A 16,602-nucleotide genomic window follows, 5' to 3' on the forward strand; every position below is an offset into this window, starting at 1 on the left:
CTCTAAAAATTTGGCCGGACTTTGGAAACGGACTCTAATTTAGAGTCGGATTTCGAAACCGACTCTATTTAGAGTCGGATTCAGAAACCGACTCTAAATCCGACTCTAATTTAGGGTCGGTTTTTCAAATAGAGTCGGATTTAGGGTCCGATTTAGAGTCGGATTTAGGGTCGGATTTAGAGTCGGATTTCGCAAGCGACTCAAGTTTTTAGAGTCGCATTTTCATTTTTGCTTCGATTTCCAGAGCCATATCTACTAGTAGATCTACTCACAGTCTATAGTAAAGTTGTCTTGTTTCTGCCCAATGAACAGTCATTTGGTTGCGGTGGTAGCGGAACGAGACAGAAGCCAAACATCAATCGGATTCCTAATTTCAACGCGATACCTTCGGGAGCAGATAATAGTTAAGAGTAGCAGCTTATTACTTTTGTCGAAGGATATCCAGGATGAAGAAGAGACACAGGAGAAGTGAAAGGTAGTAAGAGGGCTACTTGAAGAAGCGCTGTTAGCAGAAAAAATCCCAATTGCATCAATGGAATTGTGACCAAAGGTAGTCGTCGACCACCCAGCATTCAATGGTATCCCCCATGGTGACAAATTCACTTGAATACTAAGACTGCTTCGCAAGAAGCACATGAAGGGTGATCTTCAGAAGAAAGAAAAGCCTAAGGTGATTGAGTGGAGCAAGTCAGCAGGAAAACAAGTCTCGAAGCAATATTTTCGAGAGGAAACGATTTCATCCAACTACCAAGATGCAAAACTAGTATGGAGGGACCATTGCAAGGACAACTGTGCTTTCAAAATGATGCAGTGTGATACTGCCTTTGTTTGGCGTCTTAAAACTGAGCAAGATGACTACTGGAAAAAAGTCGAGAGGTGCCAAAAAAACCTTTTAGTATATCGAGAGCACCACGACAGCTATACTCAGTGTAAAATTGAGCTCGAAAGCAAATTTAGAGGCATTGAGGAGACCAAAAGTGAAACAATGGGTGACAAGGGGGCACATTTGAAGCGCAGCTTTGATGATACTGACTCTTTAGACTCTGATGATATGCACGATCTTGTGGCTGCTGTCAATTCTAGCATTTACTAGCTGTCAACGAAAAAGGCAACCAATTGTAAAAAGTAGTACAAAGCAGCCAATTGTGAAGCACTAAATTAATAGGAAACTTTCAACAGAACATCTCCTTGCACTATAAAGAAGCTACAGGAGTAGTAATTCTGCCAACCACCCTTTAGAACGAGAAGTCGAGAAAATGTCCACCATCCCTGAAAAAACAGTAGTGAGTCTACCAAATGTGTTGGCAACGGTGTTTCTTGGGGGTAGAAGAAACCGTCGGGTTACCGGGAAGATCATGCACTTGACCCAGAGGTCAATAGACGCGACAAGTAGAACTCGTTTTATGATCGAAATGAGCTCGAAAATTGCAAAATATGGCATCGATCCGGATACTCGCGATGCGAGGAAAAATTGAGTCGCTTTAAAATCCGACTCTAAATCCGACCCTAACTTAGAGTCGGATTTTGATTTAGAGTCGGATTTCGAAAGCGACTCTAAAAATAGGGTCGGATTTCAGAAAGCGACCCTATTTTAGAGTCGGATTAGAAATCGGCCGATTTAATTAGGGTCGGGTTTCGAAAGCGGCTATAAAGTTTTCTTTTTATAAATCAACGTATACGTAAAACGCCAGCCAGTATGAATGATACTTTTATCATGACAGAGTTAAGTGAAAATGTCTTCTAATTTTTTATTTCGTTTTTTATATTCGAGAGATTTGAGGCACGCCCCTGTTAGCAGCTTTGGCTGAAATGAACGTTTGCATTCCTGATCACAGTCACAACTAACTGTAAGAGGTCCAGGGCAAGCTTCGCAACTATAAGCTTCCATCCGAGATGCATCAGGCCACAACATTAAGATTACAAGGTAAGAGAAGCCGGAGAGCTCAATCATTCAATGTCGCCAAGACAAAGATTGTCATCTTCTTCCTATCTGCCTTTTGGTTGTTCTCTTTCGTGAATCATCAGTCTTCTCTGTTGTCTCTCCACACGCCGTCGCATGCTGAGAAGTGGGATCCACTGAGTCTTGCATCAGCCGCAATTGTCGCTCAAGATCCCGTTGGGAAAGGGTCAAGGGTCCCCGACCAGGTGGATCTTTTGCGAGCGGCTGCTCAAACTCAGCTGGAGAGACACTCAAAGATATCAATTGACATCATCAGTGTTGGCTCTCACGCGAGACCAATATACCAAGAAGCACAAGAAAGATTTTTTGGACCAAAAGATTCCGTCAGAAATTTTTTTCGAATAACTGAGGAGGACGACACCGAAGCAGATTGTTCCAGCAAGTTGACCACCTCGCAATTGGAAAAGGTCGTCACCTTCTGCAAGTCTCGTAGTCGTGTGCTAGGAGAGGAATTTTTTCATTTGAAGCAAATGGCGACTCATTATGCACGAGTACAATGGTTGAATAAAAAAGCCAACGCAATTGGATGGCTTTGCGCTCAGAAACGGCCCTTTGATGGCCTTGTGAAAGCTTTAGGCGCATACAGGGCGCAAGGTACTCCCGATTATTTGTTGGTTTTGGACGACGATTCTTGGGTTAATATCGATCAATTGGAGGTGAGTCTTCCATCAATGTATCCAGCCAAAACTCCCTACGCTGTGGCGGGGTGTATGCTTCGCTCTCGGGTGCGGGAACACAATTTTACGTTTCCCTACGGAGGCTGGGGAATGATCTTTAGCCGATCCGCAATTGAAAACCTGATGAAACCTCTATTTTGCTACAACACTACCGACAGAATAGAGGATGAATTTCTGCGGTTAGCCTGTTGGCGTCTTTCGGAAAATTCTATTGGTGAGCAGAAAGTTTTTCGAGAAGGCATGAGTGTGGCGCAACTCATGCATGCATATGTGACGGATCAGCCATATCAGCAAGTCGATTCTTGGAATTCCGTTGGCTATTGCTTGCACAGCGACTGGGTTTGGGGATACTTTGCAAATTTTTATCACATTTCGGTGCATGCAAATACTCCTTATTTTTCTCAGGTTCTTGAGGATCGTTTACAAGGATTCAACGGTTCCGAGATATACACAGGAAGGCGAACACCGGCAAATGACCAACTAAGGCGAGAGTGCCGGAACGAAGGCGACGATATGTGTACGAAAAACTCTAATATTTGTCATTATGTGACTCCGCAGCATATGGAGAAACTGGCTTGGCAGCTCTCGCGCTAACAATAAGGAGAAAAGATAAGACTAGAGATTTGGTGGAACTGATCTTACAAAAAATTGTTGTAATAGCGAGACTAGCTAGTCAGCTGGAAATTTGCTGTATATATCTTGTTCCTTTGCCCTTGATTGAGATTTGGATTAGCGGCCGACCTGTTATAATAGTATCGATTCAAGCAAATGTAAGAATTTGTTTCTCACAACGCAAGATGCCGGAGAAAAGTTTGCTGTGTTGATGACAGTACACTTATCGATCGATTTTGGGAATCCGATTGTCGGGGGATGTTGAAATCTCGACCCTCTCTCTGTATATTCCACGTAGAATAACAGTAATCTTCTCACAAGTTGACTAAACCTAAATTAGAGAGCATTTGCTCTTATCCTCTAAAGTGATTTCGCACGATCAACTTCGACCAACTCATTCCTTCTTTCTTGCTGATTCGTTCCCATGTTGAACATATCTTGCTTCTTCACGTTCAATACTGTTTTCCTAAATGTGTATCTTGAATAGTTTCTCTCTCCACGTCAGACAGACGTGCGTCTCTAATGTATGCTCTCAGTCCGAAGTACGGACACATGACTGACCGTCATATCACGACAGGGGGATTCCCTGAAAGAAGAAACTAATAGTCAAACAAAATGTAAATATGTGTTTTTATCGATGTCGAACAAATTTGTTTGATTGAACATACAATGTGACATTTGATAAATTAACAGTAAGTAATTGTCACGTCAGGATTCCGGGTATGCCTAACAAGCTTTCGAAATCCTCATACTCACAGTCAGTCGATCATCTTTTATGTCACTGTGCTAATATTGTTTACACTTACATTAATGTAAAAGCCTCTGTCTCTCTAGAGAAGCCTTTTCCTACGACAGGATTCCGAAATGGCATCCCTGGGGCAATTTGGTCGTGAATGAGGTTCCTGCTTGGTCCATGGTGTCTTTTGGACATCTCTCTCGTTCTGCTTTCGGAGGGCAGGAGAAATGTCTCGACAACAGGAATTATAATACGGCGTAGCCAAAATTATCTCGCAATCAAAAAGCACCATGGAGATTGCTGATAGATGGAAGAAGGAAACCTTCGACTGGTTCTCGAGAAGTATTGAAACGCGAGTCGCCGACGGCCTTGCCGTTGATATTCAGCGCGAGCCCAGATTAGAAAACAACACACAAGAACTTACGTCGTCGTCCAACGTTACCCCTTCCCCAAGGAGAGCTACCCACCAATTGGAAGTTGCGGTAGGATCAGTCGCGGCACATATGCATCCGCATTCGAATTTGTACGATTTGACTGTCGACATGAATTGGCGCAAGGTACTGAGGGCCTGTGAGATTCGTCCGGTAGATGCCTCGTACCAGGACGCTGATCTGGGTGAAACACCATTGTACGTGGCTTGTCAACAACGTCCCCCCGTACGTGTCGTTCGAGCGTTGCTGAGAGCCTTCCCACAAGGAGCATACGTACCCTCATATAACGGTGATTTGCCTATACACATTGCCTGTCGTTGGAATGCCTCTATCGAGATATTACGAGAGTTGGTGCAGTGGGCTCCTGATACGGCTTCGCAAGCCTCCAAGTGGGGTGCCACGGCACTGGTGGCGCTCTGGGACGGACGGGACGTTATCGATAGCAACGACGCGCCGGAAAATTATAACACAGTGTTTTGGCAAAAAGCACAAGTCATTCTGGAAGCCATTGCGAAGTCACGACGGGTGCAGCACGTTACCAGGCAGGACAATGGTACATCCCATGGGGGCTCTCCGAAAGTCAACGAACGCTCGCAAAAAACGGCAGAAGCAGAACCTTTCGTATTGCACGCTGCCGTATCACTCGGATCTCTCGGTTGTCCGTATCCAATTTTGGAATACGCCATTGCGAAATATTCGCATCAGAAATTTCAGCGGGATGAAAGCGGTAAGCTCCCATTGCATATAGCTGTGGGACCGACCACGTGGTCCAAACTGTCCCGTCGTCGGTACAAACCACGCGAGCAACAAGTTATAAGCAAATTGTTAGAATTGGGTTCCGATACGGCGCTCCAAATTGACCCCAATGAACCGAGCGGTCGGTATCCACTACATACGGCTTTAACCTATCGACATCAGTGGTCCGGCGGCGTCAAGGATCTGTTCAAACACAGTCCTGAACTAATTTTGTGCCGCGATCCCATTCTTGGTGTTTATCCATTTCAACTAGCGGCAATTCCGGTCGGATCGTCAATCTCTACAACATTGTGTACTCCTGATCTCGCCGCAATCTACCACTTGCTCCGATCTCACCCTGCTGCTCTCAATGCACCCATTGCGCGTCTTGCTTCGAGCGAGCATATCGATACTCACCACGACGACGGAACATGTTTGCGCCTATTGCTGACACCACCTTTGGAGCCAACAGGGCTTTCACCAATTGTGACACCCCGGGAGCGAAGACAACGATCGTCTCGTCCACAACGAGTTTCTGACGTTTCTAAGAATACTCACTCCGCGGGGGGAGAAGATGATAGCTGCCGCATCATGGAGAATAAAATTCTCAAGCCGGCTGTGCCGGTAACGACCCGGATCCGACAATTGGAAGAACGACGAATAAAAGCAGCGACGAGATCCTGCTTACATCCTTACACTAAAGAGCCCCGGGAGACGAGAGGTTGCGAGCCCTTGTCCACGTCTTCAGCTGTACCCAGCGAAACAGCCACTACCAGTCCTACAACGGTAACTTTGTCCATCATATCCAAACTGCCCAAGCTTACATTTGCACCGTTAATAGCATCTCGAATGATTTGCGAATACTTAGTGCGCCACGCCCGTGAAAGCAAAGAGGCAGTCGCAGCATCTTGTCCGACCGCTTGCCAAAAGGAATGCTTTTGCGTGTCGGCCATAGTAATTGCTGGAGGTTTCTTGGCTTGGGCGTTTGTGGATGAATCGAAGTTACAGTCCAACGAGGAATAGATTCCTTTAAAAGGCGGGGAGGAGATAGATGAACACATTGTCTTACTCTCCAAGCAAGTGTAAACTTGTCTATTTCTATTTGTACAATGGAAAGGTATCGTGCACAAGAAGCTATTTTTGACGCAATACACCACCGCACTGCAAAACTGTTCGGAAAATATCTTATAGCTGTTGTGAGTTGTGGAAACGCTAGAGTAGTATTGCTTTGCACGCTTTTTTTTTAACAGTAGTAGGCTTATCATTCTGGCGAGTAGAGCCAAGGTTTCCACATTGTAGTTTGGGGATGATACGAAACAAACCTACCTTTAGAATAGACACTTCCATCGACTGTGAGTCAGGCGATGAGGGTGGGGTTTCGGACCAAGAAAATGAGCTAACCGTAAACGATGTTTACACTTCATTTGCTGCTTTTCCATTCCTCCTCTCCAAATCCTGTTTTTACTTTGTGGTACTTAACTCCGTGCTGCATTGGGAGAATTTTGCGATAATACGCATTAACTATGGTACGCACTCATTCTCTGTTGGCTTTCTTCGGGCTACTGCAACGGGTTGGAAGCCTCTCGCTGTCGAATCGGAGCGTCTCGACTGGTCGTCGAATTTTGTTTCAGGTTGCCGGCAACGCCTTGCTTGTTGGTACATCGGCTGCGTTTGTGGGAGCGTCACCAGCGTGGGCCGTTGTTCCGACCCCTAAAGAACTCGAGCGCTTGCAAAAAGGCCATGCTCGCGTTCACTACCTTTTGGACCACTGGGATGATGTTACCAAGGTGTGTGGTACGGCAATCATGAGTGATACCGAGCGCAAACAAATCATTCGCACCGAAGGTGGTGGTGGCGGTGACGCCTGTGCCAAGACACCTCTACGTGTGCAAGAATTCATGGGCTACAAATCCACCGAAGATCCCTTGTATCGGGCCGACAAGCTAATGGTCCGCGCCGGCGTCTTGGTGGATCCCGACGATTTTGACGGCTATTTGGATGTCGTTGAGCGCTACCGCGAGAAAGCGGACAGCACCGCGTTACTCGCATACACTTCTTCATGGGGGGAAGCAAATCCGTAAGTTGATGGAATTGTTAAAAAAAAGACTTTGTAGGGCGTGATGCTTACGAATCTCGTTTGGATTTCCAGAAACGGAGGAAAGGAGGTAGTTGACGATTACTTGGATCAGACAAAAGCTCAAGTGGTTGAATCCGAAGAGCTCTTACGGTCTGTGCTGAAATATCTCAAGTTGGATCCTCTACCTCCAATTCAGGGCAAACTTTAGAGCCTGGTTGTTCCGAGCTAGCTAAAAATGTTTTCTGGACTCTAGTCGTTACCTAGTGCGGAGTGAGGCTCGTTTTAGTTTGCGTTCTACTTTACGTTACCGTGCAGCTTTCGCCTGTTTAGGCGACAGAATCGTCATTCAACGTTGGATCCAATGGATCGATTTCGGGTAGCGGCATAAAGACGTCGTGTCCCGCTTCGCCACATCCGTCAATAGTCGCGTCACACTCGAACGTTGGCAGGGGTGGTCGGGTCACGCTCTCCAACACGTGTTGCGTGCTCCATAGCGGCTTTTTGACGGCGTCTCGTATTTCCACAAAGGCGCCTTTATTGCCGGGCACAGCACCTTCCAAAAAGAGCAAATTTCGTCCGCGATCCACCTTGACGACTCGCAGATTCTGCACCGTGACTCGCTCGGTTCCCATGCGACCCGCCATCTTTTTCCCTTTGAAGACTTTCCCAGGATCTTGGCACTGTCCAGTGGAACCCAGAGCTCGGTGCGATTTGGAAACACCGTGCGAGGCGGGCATTCCTCCGAAATTGTGTCGCTTCATGGCACCTTGAAAGCCCTTTCCTTTGGAAATTCCGGAAACGTCCACGTTCTGACCGGGCACAAAGTGACGGGCGTGAATTCTCGCCCCCACCGGTACCAAGTGGGCACCATCCGACACACGGAATTCACGAACCAGGTAGGGAGGATTCTCGTTCTCGTCCTCCAGAATGTGCTTGTACTGTCCGAGCACGGAAACGCCCACGTTCTTTCGTTTGCGCTGCCCAGCGGCAATCTGCACAGCCCAGTATCCGTGTTGTTCTATACTTTTTTGGCCCAAAACGACATTGTTGTCCAAAAACAGAATCGTACAGGGATGGCGGACGCCCCAATCGTCAAAGAGGGGCATCATACCCACCTTGATGCCGAGTGCACCACAACGCTTGTCTCGGAGATTCCATACGGGGCCGTACTTTTCTGGATACATTTCGTTCAGGAAGTCTTGCAAGTTGTTGCTGAATTTCAATGGACGCTTGCGCATCCCAGGTTTCCAATTTTCCACGTACTTGGACCTCTCCGCTTCCAACAATTTGGCTTCTTCTTCGGCCACAATGGCTTCCAATTCGGCGTCGGATCGGTCGGACATATTGAGAGTTTGGTACATTGGTCTTTCCGCATCAATATCTTCTTCGTCGTCATCGTCGTCTTTGTCCAACAGCACACACGTTTGGGTATACAGGCGGATGGAGAGTCCCGTGAACGCCGCCCGTGTCGCCGGCTGCTGCCTCGGTGACGGTCCGTCACTTACAACTCCATCGCGCAATCGCATCGTCGCAACCACACCAGTCGTCCCCGCGTAGCGTCGGACTGCCGCTCGAACCGCATACTGACTCGACAACAACATCTTTTGAATTGCCAGCGGAGCGGTGGGAGAATATGGATGGTTACCGTCGTTAGTTTTATCGGACAATAAGGTACCGAAACAAATGGTGTCGCTTCTGGCATACAGGGGCGTAGCGTCAAGCTAGACCGACGTTGCTAGCTAGCTAGTAGCTAGCGATATCCACTCATCCGGAGCTCACACAGTCGGACACACACACTATTTCGGAGTCCAAATCGGAGAGTGATGACAAACATACAGACACACAGACAGACGGATAGAAAATGTCCCGTCCATGTCACTGTCAATTGACATTGACAAGACCCATCACACGCCCACCCAGATATGAAGGAGTAAACAACCTACCGGTATATAGACTACTGCCCCCTACTTAGTAGAGTAGGGAAGGGTATACCTAGAGATAGATTCATTCCTCCACCGCCAACCAACTTTTTCTCTCATTTTCGTCGAGAGGGTATGGTGCCGGGAAGACATTGTGTTTTGTGGCTTTTCCACCAAGGAACATCATTGTCTCGTCCTTGATCATGATGACTCGGTATATATGTTGGAGTTGGTCCGCTTTTGTACCAATCTGCATGTTCCATTTTTTTGTACTGGTAGACTTGGTTCTGTGGACCCCATCCCCGGTCACCGGCTACATCCTACCAGCCGCACGCCCGCACACTCGCTCCTCCGCCGGTCGACATCGAGTGGAGCGAACGAATACACGCTACTCGTGCCTTCCGGCGTCTTCCAGGGCCTTGTCGAAGTCGCGTGTCACTGCCGACATGATGGTACTGGAAGAAAAGAATATACCAACGTCGGAACGCAACGAGGCGTCCAACGAGGTTGCGGGACGATTGTGGACGTACGCCTCTTATTTACAACGGGTACGCCGGCAAGAACAACAGCGGGAAATCTCGAGCGACGTTCGACCCCAGAGTAAGGCGGCGACATCGCTGGCCTACTTTTTGGAAACCAATGTTTGTCGAGACGCGGACGACGAACGGGAACCATTGTCGCGTGCATTTACGCAAGCAATTCACATCGCGGCGGATGCGCAGAATTATAGACTCATTCTAAGACTCGTCGACGCTGTGTTGTATTACGCAAAGGCGGATAGTGACCCACAGTGTGTGGTAGACCCACGTATCGTTGGTGAAGCAATTCAGGGCATTGCGAGGACTCAGGCCAGTGTTGGGAAAATTAAGACGCTTTGGAAACGTATGTACGCACATCCGGCCTTGGCGGCACCAGTCGGTTCGCGACAAGTGAATGCCATGTTGCAGGCACTGGAATCGCGGGGCAAGAGTAGAGCCGTGGTCGATTTGTATCACGAAGCATCGTCTCAATCCAACGCCACGGACGCGTACAGTTTGAGTATCGCTCTCAATGCCTTGACCGCGTCCGTCACGGACGATCAAGCCCCTGTCAAACCGGAACCTCTTCCGTCTTTGTACCGGAGTCGCTTTGCGGTTTGGCAAAGTACTTGTTGGCAGTGGAACGAAGCTCTAATACTACTCGGGCATGGACTAGAGACAAATAAGGTCAACAATCCCGTCGTTTCGGCGCTTCTCCAGTTGAACGACCGGGCTTCACGAGTAGTCACGGCACATCAAGGGCCCCAGTTGGCGCTTGCCGTCTTGGATATTATGAGAGAGCACAATATTGTACCCGACACGGTCACTGTAACGTTGGTGCTGTCAAGTTTGGGCCGCGAATGGGAAATTGCACTGACCTTGTTGGAGTCAATGAAACCCTGCAACTCAACCTCAACGCCGTCATCTTCCTGGAGTTTACCGGAACCCAATGAGTTTTGCTACTCTGCAACAATGGCAATTTGTGCTCGGTCTCGCCAATATCAACTCTCCTTGGAGTTGTTGAATGATATGCGCAGAAATTCCGCCCTGCAAATTAATACGGTTGTTTACAATAGCGTCCTACAGGCACTGGTCGGGAACAACAGGAGACGCGAAGGCAAAGTAAAAAAGGCGCAACGCAAAAAGGCGCAAGACCGAGTACGCGCAATGTTTCAGATTCTCGGCCATATGGAGGAGGACATACAAAGGCAATTGGACACGCGACCGAATACAAACACGTACAATACCATCCTCTTGATTCTAGCTACTTCCGGGAAACTCATGGGTGAGCGTGAATGGGTTGACATACGCGAGACCTTTCCAGCTTACTTTCATGATGATGACGACTTGGTAGCTACCTCCAATCCAGGAAGCTTGGCTCGGTACTTTTTGAACGACATGGCTGCCAAAAGTGTAGAACGGAGTGCATTGACCTACCGCAATGCCATTCTTGCTTCCTCAGCTAGTCACGTCGAACTGGTGCTAAATATGTTAAAATTGGCCGAAGCGGCTATTCCCGCTTTTGCCTCGGATCGTGGGAGTATTTATAACGCGGCCTTGACAGTTATGGCTAATGCGGGATACGCGAAAGAAGTTCTAGCCTTGTTTTCTAAGATGACAAATATCGGTGTGATACCAAATCGCGAAACCACAGGTGCTATCATCACAGCGCTTGCAAGAGGCCAGCAAACAAAATCGATTCCTTCTTTTCTGTCGCATTTGGCGGGGATGCGGAAAGAAGGGAAAGTCACGCTGTTTGCTGGGGTTACATTGGACCTGACTTCTCTGCCCCATAATTCACAATCGGACTTTTCACTAGCTCTATCGCTGTGCCTGACCCGAAATGACTACAAAAGCGCGAAAGATATTCTCGAAGTCATGCGAACAGTCGGTTGTATTCCAACCGCAGAATCGCTGGAAAGGATTGCAATTGCGTATGCTCGGGGTGCCATGACAAAACCTTTTGGTGCTCGGAACTTTCCTGATGGACAGGCACACCGACTGAAGGAATCGAGGGCGAAGGCACGCAATGCATATGATCTGACGGTTGGCATGGAAGGCGCATCGCTTGAGCTACTGGCAATTGTTTCTAAAGCATGTGCCCATGTGGGATACTTCGACGAATCGATGTTCCTTCTTCGGGAGATACACAGGATGATTTTAGCTTCACAATCGTTGTCAAACGCGCTTCCGAACTGTGGACTCCATTCTTCTAACTTTAGTCTAGAGGCCGTACACCGAAAGATCCTTCATTCCTGTGCCAACGCCGGGAACGTCACTGCTGCACTAGATTTTGTCGGAAACATCCAACAAACAAGTCGCAAGCTGAGGAGAATCAATGGCAGGTCCCAGGAGCTACCTTTAGCGAAAGGCATCAAAATGGACCGTTTTACATCGAAATCATATTCATGCAAAGGAGAAACGATGTCAAAAGTACAGCTTGGAATGCAAGCAGAAGATTGGAAGTCATTGATAATTGCCGGCTCAAAGTCTGGGCATTGGCGTGTCTGCTTGAGCACTCTACAATTTTTGCAACCTTACTTGGACAATATCCGTCCGTCGAAAGTCTCGGACGAATACGGTTTGAACAGAATGGAAAAAGAGTACGAGTCGATATCTAAAGCGTTGACCTGGGCGGTGAAGTGCATGTCTGTCCGATCACAGTATGGATGGGCAATAAGGGCCATTCAAGACTGGCTGGAATGGACTGATCGGCGTCCTCCGAAGGAGGCTGTTTCTGCCGCAGTTAGAGTTCTCAGTACACGGGGACGAGGCGATGAAATTATTTCACTACTGGAAAAGTGTCTATCTATACCATCTACAGGACTTTCAGCTACGAATTCCTACGAAGTGGGAATATATGTTGAGGCAATCACCACACTCTACAGAGACGGGTTATATGAGTCTGCCGACGATGCGTTTATCAGAGCTGTTGCAAACGGAATCCTCCCGCTTCAGCTAGAAAACTGCGATACGCGTGGCAATCGTCGCATAGTTTTGGACTTACACGGAATGAACGTGGCTGTCGCCCATTCTGCCGTTCGAATTGCTTTACATCAAGAAATTCTGACAGCGAGCTGGAATCATTCGACTGTCGCGAGCAACGAATTTGTCATCGTTACCGGTAGAGGGCAAAAGTCGGCATTCAAAATGAGGCCAGTACTTCGTCCGGAAGTCCAGCGTATGCTTGTAGAAGAATTCTATCCTCCTTTGAGCACTTTGTCAGTACCTGGAAACTTAGGAGCGCTTACTATACCGCTCGAGGACATATGCAGCTGGTTGAACCATCAACGTGTACAAAAAGGAGCCAGAATGATGAGTATTGCCGCTGTTCTCAGAAATCTCTCTTCGGGCAAAAGGCTTCATGCTGCACTGTCGAAGGCCAATGAACTAGACCCTGGTGGGCCATAAGCGATTTATGACGTGGAGTGATTTGCTCTTTCACATGCCCTTGCCCTTAATCTTGTGTGCAGGCAAAGGCAACACTCAAATGCCTCCTTTGTTGGTTTTCGTGAGCTTCTTCTGCTCGGTATTTAAACAGCAGTCAGTAATGTTGCCGACCCCTCGGTACCACATGCATACAAGGGCCCACTCGCTAAAGAAGGGAAGATCCAGTTCTACGGCTCGCCATGACCGACGCAACATTCAGTAGTCACCAATGCAGCATCTCGATGATATGGGGTTTTAGGATCAATCCAAATCTGTCTTGTAATAGTGCAGAATGGTATTGGATTCAAAAAGAATCGAAGCCGACTGCACTGTCAGACTTTATAGTCAAGATATCATAGCGGACTTACATTAGTTGTTCCATTCGCGGATTAGTCAAGAGTCGCACCAATAAAAATGTTGCGTTCACTGAAATTTTATTTTGAGTCGAGTAACGTCATTTTCGCAGCTTTACAGTCAATCAGGCATGTCCGTAAGGAGCATGTTGGACACAAAACGAAAGCAAATTCCAGTCGAATCTGACGGTCAGTAGATATTTTGACTTGCTTTTTAAGCGACCACTGGCTAAGTGTCATAGAAGAAGATATTGTGAACCAACGGAAGGCCCCGCCTCGGCTTTGGCTCATCAATTATCCTGTAGCAGTGGAATTGTTAACCCCCCCCAATATATCCCTAGTTTATTGCCCTCCCCGTCTTTCCTATTTGTTCCACCCGTTTTATGCTCCACCTTCGAAATAGGCTTCACTCCTTAACAATAAACTTTTTAATCAATGTTAACTACTAATGACCGGCGAAAACTACTAGGCAATCCGATTGACTTATAGTGAACGCCATTTAGTTAATCACGTATTGTCACACAAAAATGCCGATTGCCGCTGAAGATACGCAACCCTCAGGAGGAAAGAAATTGGCCAATGCATACGTAATCTATTATAGCGTCCTTAATACTAATGAAAATAAACCCAAATATGGACAAAAGCTCGCGTGCAGTTGCATGCACATGAGCTTTATCATTGCCTGCCTCCTTCTCATTCTTTGAATGACTAAATCTTCTCACAAGTCTTGTTTCACCATGACGCCACATCCATCATCATTTTTGGATGCTGAACTGACCTTGCACCTCGTTATCTACCAATGATGGCTATGTGGGAACCGTTTTGCTACAAAATGTACAAATGGACACCAGTCAATGCATCATACCTTGTCTTCCTTTTGCTTCTTTGATTTCTTGTTCTTTTGATATTCCAGGCCTCTGGGACGTTGTTTGCCCTGGCGTTCCGTATGCTCCTTCACCTCCAATTTAGACTCATTTGGAAGAATCAACCTCTGTTGCTGGTTCATAAGCTTAAGGAGATTTTTGTCACTGAAGTGGTGGACACTTGACTTAAAACGATCACGGACCAATGCAACCAGAGTACTTGGAGTATTTTCCTCAAGGACATTACCAAGAAAATCGCTTAGTTCACTGCTTACAGCTAGCTCATCTTTGTGTAACATCAAGCTATTGTCCATTTCCGGAATACTGACATCTTCAGATGCCACCAGATCTTCGGAAAGAAAATCTTTAAGAGATTCTGCATTGTCTTTCAGGAGAGATGGAATGGAATTAGTGGCATATGCAAACTTGAAATGACTTGTATTGTTAGGAGAGATTCCAACTCCTGATTGCGTCGAAGCATGGAGAGAGAGCAACTGATCATCACTCTGTCTGCTGGTTTCTTCGCCATCCATTGGACATCTTGCTTTTGATGCATCCGCTTTTTCAGTAGGAGTCACTGGCCCAACATGTTTGATCTTGCCCACTGGGTGACACTGCTTATCACAACTTTTCGCAGCAGGCAAAGCATACTTGTTGGATTCCATATTGGCACAGCAAAGCTGCATATGAGCCTTTTTGCCAACGTCTTTTGTTATTGTTGTAGATCCAGCAAAGATGGAAGAGCTCAAAACCTGAGGTGAAGCAATGCATTTGAATATTTCGTTGTACGTAGGTTATCACCATCAGTACCAGCATTGAAATTTTCCACAAACACAAGCCGGCTTGTTCACTCCAATGAGACTTGTATTTTGGTTAAGCAAATAATTTTTGTCATGGTAGACTACCATGCAACATGTCAAGACTGATGGCAGTTGTCAAATAGACAAACACAAAAGGAGGCTTCTGCAAGTTTGTTTGATCAAATTGTATAGATCCCATTGATAGCAGACAATATACCTACTGTGTATGTGTATGGTGACATTTATGCACCACAGTCAGTTGTGTTGCAACAAAGGGAACAGAGTGGGACATGTGATACTTAACTTAAAGCGAACAAGTGTAAATGGACACTGTGCATTTTTAGGGGATATGTCACGGCACAGTACCATGCAACATGTCTCTAGGAGATGTCCGTCCGGCAGGCATCAACACTACAGATGGTAGTTGGAGTCAAGACAAGAAGAAAGGGAGTCGCACTGAAGTTACTTTGGTCTTATTGTAGGCAGCCCATAGATACGACAATGTATCAGGCTTTGGAGGGAATGCAATGCGGTCATTTGTGTTCTGACAGTGGCAACGGAGTGGGGAAGACAATACTTATCACCTGGCTAACGGATGAAAATGAAGATGCACAACTTTTCGCGCCAAGTGTGTTTTGAAGGGTATTTCCGGTTCTACTATAAGTATATGTGAGCTGTGCCATGGTATAAGGATACTATGGCAACAAAAGAAGATTTGGTTACAGTTGACTCTGTTTCAGATTGTGTTGTGTAGAAGAAGAAATAGGCCTTCCTTTTTGTCCAATCTCCCCCAACCTACTCATATCAATGCTTTACACTGCATGATCATTGTGGTCGAAATGGGGGATATCAAGTTGTTATTTCTCAATCTTATTTTTGCGTACTTTTTTTGTCCGTTGACAAGGAAAGAATGGGGGTATGGGCAGAATTTAGAAACTAAAACAAGTTTATAGCACTAAACCTTCAATCCTTGTTTTGTAAGTTCTATAATCTGCACTGCTATTTTCGCGTAGGTCCTCATATCTGCTGTCCACTTTAAGGAGAGTCTTGCCAACAAGTAGAATTTTACACTCACCACGTCCCTTGGGTGTATTGCAGGCTGTTTGTAACAATGCTCACATCCATTTACCAGACTCTGCTTCTATCACATCCATATGGTGCACTTTGGTAGTACTCAATACATCCAATACAAAGAGTATTTACTGGTCCACAATTGTGAATGGAAGCCACGGCATAAGAATAAAGGTACAAATTGGAGAATAAGTATCAGCTGAGTGTGTTGTCAAGAATATGTTATGTATAGACAGAATTTGACAACAAGAATATAATTTCCTTTTTGCATACCTGCCAAAAGGTACTCAAACTATGGTGGCAATGTACCTGTCAGCTTTCCTGTTGTTTGGAACTGTTGGCATAAACTTCTTCCTTTTGTTGATTCAATTTGGCTATTGTCATTCAAGGCATTATGCATGTTTGAGAAGACAAGGACCTC

The 16,602-nt window shown here is 46.5% G+C and overlaps 6 protein-coding genes across 6 annotated transcripts; 4 read left to right on the top strand and 2 right to left on the bottom strand.

Annotated features, from left to right (window-relative positions):
• Positions 1-1,798: 1,798 nt before the first annotated feature.
• PHATR_43861 (predicted protein) lies at positions 1,799-3,231 on the top strand (the record flags this gene model as incomplete). Its single annotated transcript, XM_002185989.1, has 1 exon — positions 1,799-3,231. The coding sequence occupies exon 1, from the start codon at positions 1,894-1,896 to the stop codon at positions 3,229-3,231; it is 1,338 nt and encodes a 445-aa protein (XP_002186025.1). The 5' UTR covers positions 1,799-1,893.
• Positions 3,232-4,263: 1,032 nt separating this feature from the next.
• On the top strand, positions 4,264-6,257 carry PHATR_43862 (predicted protein). The gene has a single exon (XM_002185990.1). The coding sequence runs from the start codon at positions 4,276-4,278 to the stop codon at positions 6,172-6,174; it is 1,899 nt and encodes a 632-aa protein (XP_002186026.1). The 5' UTR covers positions 4,264-4,275; the 3' UTR covers positions 6,175-6,257.
• Positions 6,258-6,594: 337 nt separating this feature from the next.
• PHATR_43863 (predicted protein) lies at positions 6,595-7,474 on the top strand. Its single transcript, XM_002185991.1, has 2 exons — positions 6,595-7,228; positions 7,301-7,474. Exons 1-2 carry the CDS (start codon positions 6,675-6,677, stop codon positions 7,434-7,436), a joined length of 690 nt encoding a protein of 229 aa, XP_002186027.1. The 5' UTR covers positions 6,595-6,674; the 3' UTR covers positions 7,437-7,474.
• A 251-nt stretch (positions 7,475-7,725) lies between these two features.
• On the bottom strand, positions 7,726-8,412 carry PHATR_10617 (predicted protein; the record flags this gene model as incomplete). Its single annotated transcript, XM_002186271.1, has 1 exon — positions 7,726-8,412. A coding segment is annotated over one exon (687 nt), but the record flags the coding sequence as incomplete, so codon positions are not given.
• A 970-nt stretch (positions 8,413-9,382) lies between these two features.
• On the top strand, positions 9,383-13,473 carry PHATR_43865 (predicted protein). Its single transcript, XM_002185992.1, has one exon. The coding sequence runs from the start codon at positions 9,402-9,404 to the stop codon at positions 13,074-13,076; it is 3,675 nt and encodes a 1,224-aa protein (XP_002186028.1). The 5' UTR covers positions 9,383-9,401; the 3' UTR covers positions 13,077-13,473.
• Positions 13,474-14,165: 692 nt separating this feature from the next.
• Positions 14,166-14,996, bottom strand: PHATR_33184 (predicted protein; the record flags this gene model as incomplete). The annotated part of the gene is made up of 2 exons (XM_002186272.1): positions 14,166-14,240; positions 14,313-14,996. The coding sequence occupies 2 exons, from the start codon at positions 14,994-14,996 to the stop codon at positions 14,166-14,168; spliced, it is 759 nt and encodes a 252-aa protein (XP_002186308.1).
• Positions 14,997-16,602: the final 1,606 nt, after the last annotated feature.

This window comes from Phaeodactylum tricornutum, chromosome 3 (assembly GCF_000150955.2).
Source record: "Phaeodactylum tricornutum CCAP 1055/1 chromosome 3, complete sequence".
In the NCBI taxonomy this organism is placed as follows: domain Eukaryota; phylum Bacillariophyta; class Bacillariophyceae; order Surirellales; family Neidiaceae; genus Phaeodactylum; species Phaeodactylum tricornutum.

Bases quoted from the DNA above. Each gene is read 5' to 3' on its own strand.
- PHATR_43862 (XM_002185990.1), top strand. From the start codon at position 4,276: ATGGAGATTGCTGATAGATGGAAGAAGGAAACCTTCGACTGGTTCTCG.
- PHATR_43865 (XM_002185992.1), top strand. From the start codon at position 9,402: ATGTTCCATTTTTTTGTACTGGTAGACTTGGTTCTGTGGACCCCATCC.
- PHATR_43863 (XM_002185991.1), top strand. From the start codon at position 6,675: ATGGTACGCACTCATTCTCTGTTGGCTTTCTTCGGGCTACTGCAACGG. The intron at 7,229-7,300 runs GTAAGTTGATGG...TTGGATTTCCAG, and splicing joins TCATGGGGGGAAGCAAATCC to AAACGGAGGAAAGGAGGTAG.